The sequence below is a fragment of the Plectropomus leopardus genome, chromosome 20 (assembly GCF_026936395.1).
Source record: "Plectropomus leopardus strain MGB_pleo_1.0 chromosome 20, ASM2693639v1, whole genome shotgun sequence".
In the NCBI taxonomy this organism is placed as follows: domain Eukaryota; kingdom Metazoa; phylum Chordata; class Actinopteri; order Perciformes; family Serranidae; genus Plectropomus; species Plectropomus leopardus.
In genome coordinates this window covers 2830252-2840950 of record NC_142195.1, presented here as the reverse complement: position 1 = coordinate 2840950, position 10699 = coordinate 2830252, and the positions used below count along the sequence as shown (strand labels likewise).

General features: G+C 39.1%; 1 protein-coding gene across 1 annotated transcript; it reads left to right on the top strand.

Moving 5' to 3' along the window:
* The first annotated feature begins 1566 nt into the window (after positions 1-1566).
* Positions 1567-8027, top strand: ntmt1 (N-terminal Xaa-Pro-Lys N-methyltransferase 1). The gene is made up of 4 exons (XM_042509385.2): positions 1567-1723; positions 4242-4401; positions 5260-5512; positions 7023-8027. Exons 2-4 carry the CDS (start codon positions 4243-4245, stop codon positions 7277-7279), a joined length of 669 nt encoding a protein of 222 aa, XP_042365319.1. The 5' UTR covers positions 1567-1723; position 4242; the 3' UTR covers positions 7280-8027.
* Positions 8028-10699: the final 2672 nt, after the last annotated feature.

Sequence of the window (10699 nt, the reverse complement as noted above, 5' to 3'; positions counted from 1 at the left end):
TATAGCTAGACAGAATAGTTTTTTCTTTAGCTTTCAATTATATCTCATGGTCTTCATCAGCAGATGGAATTGCTCGGTTGTCGCAAAAACAGTCACTGACTGCAAATTTTGAATGGAACAAAAATAATGCATTTAGTAAAATGACTTTGAAGTAAAATAGTAAAATGAGTAAAATGAATTTTCCACCTCCATTGATTAGTACACAAAGCATGTTCATTGTTTAGAACTTTACTATATGTGACCATGGATATTCATATTAGGCTTTAAATACATTATGATAAATAGAATAGAATAGAAATAATCAATATGAGTACAGCACTATTTGGTGAATGCGCATGTACCGAAAATGTCATAGCAATAAATTGGTGAAATCGCAAACGTCAGCAGATTTCAGTTTCGCTCTGTGGGTATGAGGCAGATCATGACTTTAACTGCTCTGACAAAGATTTCCCAAAACAGGACAGGACAGCTGCTGCCCAGTCACAGCTCTATACTGCACTGCCCTCCTGTGGTTTACTTGTTATACTGCAACTCTCGTGTAAGACACTGCCCTGCCGCTGCGCCTCTTCCCAACGATGATGCCTGCAGAAGTGAGCAGAAAGCGCCAGGAGTTTAACCCTTTGGAGCCTGGAATCCTGGATCAGCACCACTTTTCTTGTGCTGCGTTCACACACCTTTCACAAGTATTCACACCTTTGGACTCTGAGCAAATACGGCATTAGTTTCTTTCAGAAACATGGGGGAAAAGACAATAAGCAACTTCACAAGAAATGCCCCACAAGTAGCAAAAAATGTAAAAACTAATAAATATAGAAAATTATATTTTTTAAAAAACTCAAGAAATATATATGTGTGTGTGTGTGTGTGTGTGTGTGTGTGTGTGTGTTTGTTTGTTTCTGGACTTTTTTTTAAAAATTTCTTATTTTTAGCTTTATTTATTTATTTTTATTTAATTTCTTGATAATTTTTGGGTTATGTTCTGCTAAGTTACTCATATACTTCAGCCTATATTTATGAGAGAAATCGCATAGGAAGAAGTATATAACTAACTTAACCTTAACGTGACCAAAACATTTGTAAGAAACCTGTTAAAAAAATAAATAAATAAAGGAAAAGAAAAGGAAAGGAAAGCAAAAGCAAACAAGAAAATGACCTGGGGAAAAAAGTGCATAAAGAAAGAAGTGCATAATTCTGTAACATGATTTTTAATGTATAATGGGACTAGCTTTAAATTTAGTTTTCCTGACATTAACAATGCCTCTATTTTTTGTTCATTTCCATGTTCTGTGGTTTAAGGTCTCAAAACACATTCGAAGGTCCAAAACATATAGTCTGACATAGATGGAATATGTAAATATCTAACACACAATAACAACATCAGCAAAAGTGGAAAAAAAGTCTTTGTTTTCATCAGTAACACCTCAAGAAACAGTTAAATTAACAATACAATACAGTACGTTTTTCATTATTTCTTTTCATCATCCTATTCAAAATTAAGCTGTGCATATGGTATTATTATAAAACGCAATGTTTAAGAAGACGTGAGTGAAGAGGGCCAGCAGGGGCGCTGCTGTCACATGTTCTTCCGGGAGCCAAATAAGGAAATGACGAGCTGCATGTGCAGAGTCTCAAATAGAAATCCGAAACACCGACACCGGGAGGGACCGGGGGCTCTGTGAGAGGGAGAGGAGCGTGTGGGACCGGGCACCGGACACAAGACGAGGTTAGTGTCATTGTCAAGAACCGTTTTTGTGAAGTTTAGACACACCGGAGTTCGCCTTTTAGCCCGGAAACAGAGCTTTCGCCGGCTAACTGACGTTAGCTGCTCGGCTAAAACTACAACATCCAACTTAGCACGTGCAGGGCCTTATTACCGTTACACACATTTAAATGAGCAGGATGCAGATCAATGAAGAAGCGTGTCAATGACATTTAATCAAACCTTAAGTGTTCCGGGAAACAACGAGCAAGTGTAACTTAAAGTTCCGTGTTTAATAGGAAATGGGCAGTTATTCTTTTAGTATTAGCATATAACTTATGTGAGTTAGTTAAAATCTCATACTTCAGAGGTTCCGCCTTATTTACAGCTGTTTGCTTTAACCCTTAGAAACCTGAGCAAATTGGTTACATTTCTTGCAAAAACTTGGGGAGAAGTCAATGAGCAGCTTAACAAGACATGGCCCCAAAATTTGCAAAACAATCAGTAAAAAAAATTACCAAACAGTTACCCGACCATAAGAAGAAAGGAAACTACATAACCCCAAAAACGTGCTTAAAATTGGGGGAAAAAACATATTAATAATATAACTTAATATAAATAATGAAAGTATAATATATATTTATGTGATTTTTTCCCCCTTAACATAATTTTTAATATTTAATTATAATAACTATAAATGTAGTTTGCCTACTGCCTTTCTCCACCTTTGTTTTCAAAAGAAGTCAAACCAATTTGCTAAGGTTTCAAAGGGTTAAACCCTCCATGGTCATGATGTTGGCTTCATGTTGTTTGAGCTGTAATAGCTGCTATAGCTAAGTTATTATTGTCAGTATGATTTGAATTCTACAAACACTATTAATACCTTAATTAGTCAAAGATAACTTTCTATGGTGGAACCTCAGGGCATTTTACGCATGTAGTAATTTAAGATACAGTGTACCGTGTTGTTTTGAAGTCTGTGTGTATGTTTTCTATAGACTTTATTATAAAGTTAATGTCAACACCTGAGTGTCATAACAATTTATTAGTATGTTATGAGGTCTCTTAATGGAACATATGGTTAGTATGGCAGACTGAAGTGTGTGTCATCAAGCCTAGTCTCATCCATTCAGCTTGTGTGTGTGTGTGTGTGTGTGTGTGTGTGTGTGTGTGTGTGTGAGAGAGATGTTGGTTGGAGCCTCAGAGGCAATGTATGCCCTCTGCCCTGGTCACAAGATGAGCTCTGACAGCTGAACTACTAAGTGTTACCAGATTTGGTTGCAGAGTGTGTGTGTGTGTGTGTGTGTGTGTGTGTGTGTGTGTGTGTGTGTGTGTGTGTGTGTGTGTGTGTGTTAGACCTCCCCTGACAGCCAGTTCAAGCATTGCTGAAGTGAGGTTTTATTATCCATCTTTATAGATACATCCATTAGAGCCAAATGAATATGAATGAACACCCTCCAGCTACAGTATTAAATGGAGCCGTGCAGTTAAATGTCAGCTGACATGAAACAATAACTAGCCCAGAAACCAGAGAAACAGCAACACTGAAACCTGCAAAGCACATTTGCATTCTGACAGGTTGTACATTTTGAATATAGAGGTACTTTAACTCATGAGGGACCGTTGGGTGCATTTTACATGCTTTTCATTCTTCATTTTTAGATAATTTAATAGTTCATGCATATGGCATACACTTTGGGAAGACTGTATATTTTTCTATAATTTTGGAATTTCCAGCTCAGCTCCTACAATAAGTCTAAAATACACTGTGGAAACTAAATTGTTACATTCAGACTGTTAAGGTAAAAAAAAAAATGCTCCATTGAAACCCATTCAGACTGACATTTTTGATCCCACAGCCATCAAAGCATAAAAACATGCATTGTATTATTTCTGTGTGTCATTCTGGGCTTTTGACTTGGAATCTGAGTTTTTCCACTGTTTTCCACCTGATGATGTCAACCCTAACCCTAACCCTACCCTTCAACTTACCATATTTGGCATATGCAGAAAATACATGCTATTTCCACTAGGTGCACCATCACAATCAATGTAATCTACATGTAGTGTGTTGACAATCATATTTTTGTGTGTGTCTTTTTCATCTAAAAACATAGCGAACATGACCAAAACCTGACATTTACAGGGTTAAAATTCTGAAAATTGATGAATATTTGATATTTATGATAAGAACTGATGTGGTTAAAAATTAATCAATGAAAGTAGAAAATAGTATTCATGTGTAATATTTTTTTTAAAGCTTGATGTTGGTTAACAAATGAGTCAATGACAACCACAACCATACCAGTAAACCCAGGGGACACACTGTTTCATGTTATTTTCTATGTTTCATTACTTTTGAAACACTTGCTGAGACACTGACAGCTGTTTAACTGTCATTGTTTAACTAAATAAACGAATGTTCTTAATTAACAACCAGCAACTTTTTCCTTTTTCCCCCCCAAACCGTACTGTGACTTCAAAACGGAGGTACAAACTGAACGGTGATTTTCTAAACTGTGTTGCTTGTCTGCCATGACAGGATGGGTGACAAAGTAGAGCATGAGGCAAGCTTCTACTCCAATGCGGAGGACTACTGGAGGGAGGTCCCCCCCACAGTGGACGGCATGCTGGGAGGCTACGGCAGCATCTCCAGCATCGACATCAATGGATCCAAGGCTTTCCTGCAGAAGTTCCTTGGTGTAAGAAACTTTTCAAAGCTTTCAGACAGCGTTTCAGCCATATTTCCTCGCCCCAATTAACACGACTATATACAGAAAAGATATTCAGAATGTTATAGTTACTCATACTCATCATTTCGAGCTGTAATTTTCGGTGCTTCTTTGCTTTCAGAGCGCTGTCACCCCGACAGAAGCAGCTTGTGTCACAGCTTTGTCTCACTGAGGCTTTGTTCAGACTGCCAGCCCAAATCCCATTTTTGCCATATCCAGATTGATTTTATGAAGTCCGAACAGCAAATAACCACATGAAATCTGATTTTTAGCAAATCTGATCCAAACCACATGTGGAGGTGGTTTGAAATGTGATTCAAATCAGATTTCTACAGATGCGTCTTCAGTCTGGACGCTCTGCTCATTCAAATCGGATATCAGACACGCACACACCTCGTCAAACATCCCGCGGCGCATTCGGAAATGGACACACCATACTCCCACAAGTCACTGCTTTACGGATGTCACCAAACCCCTCGCTGCACGGTGGAACCCGCCATGATTGCAGCTCGAAACAGTTCCCTCCGTCGCTGTGTCTGTGTGGTGCGGCGCAGGAGTCCAACAGTGCGCCTTGATAACTCGAGTATTTGGATGGCGAGATGTTGTATCTCCATTTTTCTGCTTGTACTTCCGTATTGGTAATCCGCGTCACCAGCGCACGTACTGACGCCTACGTCGTTTCCATAGCAACCCATGCAGATCATTACAGATCGCTGATGTGCGAATGCAACAAATCCGATCTGATCTCTTGTAAATGACAGTGCGGACAGTCTGGATTTGCCTGCGGTCTGAATGTAGCCTAAGTGACTTCTTGTGTGTTCGTTGAAGGAAGGGGAAGGGAAGACGGGCACGGGCTGCGCTCTGGACTGTGGAGCAGGCATCGGGAGGATCACCAAACGGTTACTGCTGCCTCTGTTCAAGGCCGTGGACCTGGTGGACGTGACGCAGGAGTTCCTGGACAAAGCCAAGACTTACCTGGGAGAGGACGGCAAGAGAGTGGGTAACTACCTCTGCTGCGGCCTGCAGGACTTTGTACCAGAGAATGGACGCTATGATGTCATCTGGATCCAGTGGGTCATTGGTGAGTCTGCTGCGATGGCCGCCATCAGTCAGCAATAATTATATTATAATACTACTAATAATTTGAAATAGACAAGCTCCTTCCTTGATATCTTTTGAAGAGAGACTGAGGTCAGAGGACTTGTTGTAGGACCTTGTTGATTTCAGGCATATTGAAGTCTTAGGCATGAGAGAGGACTGATTGTGCTTGATCAGAGTACCTGCTTGTGTCTGCTTGAATCTAGTTAAAACCTCGCTGCTGCATTTGAGTTAAGACAGCGCAGTAGTCAAGCATTGCAAAACCACTCAATCAGCACTCTGTGGTCAAAGAATACAACATTCTTACGCCGTGGCATAGTCATGACATTTTCCGTACATCCACCCCATTCTTGTGATCATGTTGAGGGAATTTTTCAAATTAATCAAATTACGTGATTGAATTTATATTTATAATCTTTAACATCACAAAGAACTCGCAGAGAAATGATGAAACTGATTGTAAGCATTATTAGGCGGCTATTTTCAGACTGCAGATCGATCACGTTATCAGGGCCGCTTTGGGTGCGTGATCATAATTGCGTCGTTATAAAAGACAAATCACAACACTTTATAAACTCTGCATAAATGTTCCACTACAAGAAAAATATATAAAACAGGTATTTTTCAGCAGCTGCTAAAGTCTACAGAGACACACGTCTGCATCACCTGCTGAGAGCTCGTTCAGCAGGTCATTCTGTGTCAGCTACTGAGTGAGTCCTGCAGTGACACCGATGACAGAGAGGCCAGTTAGACATTCATGTCCTTTTGTTTTAATAAGCTTAACTTTTGAAAAAACTTTGCTCAGCAGAGGCATGTAACTGTTTAAATTATTGATAATAATGTTAAAGCACGCGCCTGTGCTGCTGCGCGTGCCCATAGCGGCGGGGCTGGCCGTTGACAGGATCAACCATGAGACCACGGAAAGATTTCATGATCAGCAGATGGATTAATTATTGGTTCAACGTTAGAAATCCTGATAAAATCACATTTCTCATATTATAACGTCCTGTGGCCAGCTCGTTTTCATTCACATCACAAACAAACCGCATCAGAGTTCACTTGGAAGTGAACTGAGACCCCAGTTTTCAGGCGGTCCAGAGTTCGCTTGTTTGGTCCCCACCAGAGTTCGATTGATCTTTCACCCCCAAATGAACCGGACTGTCCGAGGAAACGAACTCTGGTCCATTTAAAACCGACCAAACAGCTCAGGTGTGAATGCGACCCTCGACTCTGTGATGAGCTGATAGATTTTGATGGTCAAAGGTCAAAGTCACTGTGACCTCATCTGTCTCATTTTGAGGGAACTTTTTTAAATTCAGCACAAATGTTTACTGGAACCCACAAAACCTGTTTTTGGCCATAACTTAAGAATTCGTTACATATCCATGTTCTTCACAGACATGGATGTACACTGTAGGTTTAACTTGATGGGTGTGTGGAGGCATGAAACCACAAGGCTGTAATTCTAGTTTCCCTCTGACTTTTCCTCTCAGGCCACCTGACAGACGACCACCTGGTGGACTTCCTGCGACGTTGCCAGAAGGCGCTGCGGCCCAACGGCCTCATCGTCATTAAGGACAATGTGTCATATGAGGGCGTGGTCCCTGATGAGGTGGACAGCAGCGTCTGCCGCGACCTTGAAATAGTTCACAGTCTTGTAGGCAGAGCGGGACTCCGCATCATCCACGAGGAGCAACAAATGAACTTCCCAAAGGAGATCTACCAGGTCCACACACTGGCTCTCAGATAGGACTGTCCCTTCTGCAGGGGGACAGAAGAGAATCGGCCTTGTATGCACAGTGATTTTTAATGATGCTTTTCCAGTCAGAAGTCCTTGTATGATCTGTTAGGAAATGATCTGCAGTGGCATGTGTTTGTGGAGTGTCCTGTTGACTCCACGCGTCGCTCTTCTGCTCCGTATTGCTGAGTCATCTCTTCTGGGCGACCACGCCTTAAAGTATGGCCACATCACACTTCTGTCTTACAAATACTTGCTCCGTCTCCCATTCAAGGTGGAAAAAAATTCAAGGATGCACTTCCTTTGTCAAGCGGGATCACAGATCCAAGAAAAACTTTGGCGCTCTGGATATGCACAATCAGCTAACAGAAACTGGTGGAGAAGTCCTTGTCTTACTGCTGAGTCGTCACCAGACTACAAACTACAGCATCACTCTTCAGACTGTCATGGCTTTATGTATTACCCAGGTTGGAACTCGGCTCCGGTGCCCACTTGAAGCATTTTAGAGTCAGACACATTTGTAGTTCTACTGAGTTGTTTTATGGACATTTCTTACAGCTTATTGAAAATGTGTTTGCAGATCATCGTGGTAACAGACACTTTGTTGCTGTATTTTACTGGTTTTAATTAGGAATGCCTCAATCAACTTCTTTTTGGCTGTAATCCAATCTTTAATATTTGGTACTGCTGATACCGAGTCTCAACTGATACTTATATTTACATGAATGCTGATTAAATGTATCTGACATTGGAAAAATGACACATTGCTCCCTGAATGTTTTGTATACTGTTCTTTGCTAATATAAGAGGAGAGCTAACAGCTCGTTTAAGAGGCCACTGTGCTCAGTCAGAACTGAATGGATGGTTGAAGATGGTTCATGTGAAAATCTGAGTATGACTCTATGTAGGGCTGTGCAATATGGCTTTAAAAAATTCTCACAGTGTTTTTAAATGTTCTTTAGACTAATGTTAGCTACTTAAATTTAAAAAAAAGAATGATCTGCAGTAACAATAAAGTTAAGTGAAGTAGCTACTGTCAAATAGTAAAGTTGAATACACTACTGTTATAATAACATTTAATTAAATTAAAATTATTAAATTATAATTATAATTAAATTTATAAGGAACTTAAATAAAGTACTTTTATGATTAAATTTTGGTAAAAGTATTGTTAGAACATTGTTAAACAAACAAATCATTATGGGACCCATGGTGCTTTTATTTTGAAGGACATGACTCGTCTCAGACAGGAAGTGTTGATGTTTTTGCAAAAAGGGCCTTAATTGGTATTAGAGTGTCTTAAATGAATCTTTCAAGTAGGGTTGGGCGATAAAACGATAACGATATTAATTGTGAAATAACTTTTCCTCGATTGAAATATGAGACGTAGTCGATAACACATTCAAGCCATGTTTTGACAGACAACACAAACAGCCAATGATAATAAGAATAGTGCCACGGCGAACCAAATGCAGTGAATGACTTTGACTCTAGAACAGCTGAGTGTTTGATTACCGAGTCGTACGTGCTTCCACAGCGTTTCATCATCGTGGATCAAACAGCTGATGGTCCAACAGCAGCGCAGTGAGACAGACAAACAGAGCAGGGCTTCTCCTCATAGCAGGTGGAAAGTGACTTCTTTAGACTTCTACAGACTACTTTGTGTTAGTTTCAGGTTTAATCAGACTTTGGATGAATTATTTAGAAACAGCAGGACGCATCGCTGTCTCATCCAGCCGCTCGCGCTGAGCTCTCATTAGTATTACCAGGGGCAGATGTAATGTTTTGGGGGCCTGGTTCCACAGGCACATTTCCTTATTTTCACCCTTTCTCTAACTGGGATGTTGGCAGCTATAGGAGAAGAAGGCCTACTCAAAAGTTGTTTTTTCCAGAGTAAAATGATTAATAGCACAGAAGTTTCACAGGAGTTGAAGTCAGAGTCCTGCAGTCAGGAGAGGTTGGCCTATTATCAGCACAATGTGCTTAAATTTACCTGAAGTTTGTTTAAGATGGAGCTTACAATTTTCATATAATGCTGGAAAGTTTAATAAATAATAATAAATCATATGTTTATTCCACTCCAACATACCATGGTCACATGAAACTGTCAGTGAATTATGAGGGCAAAAAACAAACCACAAAAAAAGCAAAAAGCAAAATAATCGTTTATCAATCTTAATCAAAGTAAAATGTTCAATTAATCATGATATTGATTTTAGGTATGAGGTTTGGACCTTTACTGGGAGAAAATTTTAGTAACTGGACCTCTTTTAATTTTAAGTTGAATAGGTCTGCCAGTCAGTGATGCCTGTTCTTCAGTATATTTGTCGTGTTCAGTGTCTGACAGAAAATAAACATGTAAACCAAAATGAACCTTATGATATCTTCATATCTCACTTAGGAGTAAAAGGAACATTTATGCTTGACAGAAATAGTGATTAGATGTTTATTGTGATATATATTGATATCAACTGATATGAAAAAAATGATCATGATAAGACTTTTTTCCGCTCAGCCCTACTTTCAAGTTTTAAAAATGCAAAGACATGAAACGTAGAATTTTAGGATTGATTTTCTTCTGACGTTGCATTGTCCAAAGTTGCATAACAGTGTTATACTATAGTATCTCATCAGACATAGTATAAAAATGTCATACTATAGTATGTTGTGCAAAATTGTATAAAAAATTCATACTGTAGTATGTTGTCCGAAAATGCATAACAACATCAAACTAGTATGTCATCCAAAAATGCATGAAAAAGTTATAATATGGCATAGCAAAAAAATGGCAGGAAACCGCAAATTATAGCTTGTGGAGACCCGTCATAGTATAGCATGTCAAAAAAAAGGCCAAAAACGTCATAATATAGCATGTTGAAAAAATCCCTGAAAACAGCATAGTATAGTATGTCGAAAAATCTCAAATTATGACGTCAAAAAAAATGGCTGAAAAACAAAATATTATAGCTTGTAGTGACACTTCATAGTATACCATGTTGAAAATAAGGCCAAAAATGTCATAATATAGCATGTAAAAAAAAATGGCTGACAATTTTTGAGCGACATTCTGTACTATATCGTTTTTGATGATTTTTGGGACGACATACTATACTATGTCATTTTTTATGTTTTGTTTTTTTTTAAAAACGATTAACTGTATCGGATATTTTTCAGGTTGCAGACTTGGCATGACACAATGGAGCATTGATTCGTACTGACATCCTCCGAGTGTCCGTTTTTGTCTTCATGCAGTGTCTCATAAATGCCTTAAATGAAGATTTTGAAATAAACACATGGAAGTCATTTCATTGAATGTCAGACAAAAGACACATGCAGTACATCACTGAGCTCGCAACTGAAACATATCAGCATCCTCTATACAGACTGTGGGGACATTTTTAATATACATACAGTACACCACAGAATGAATCA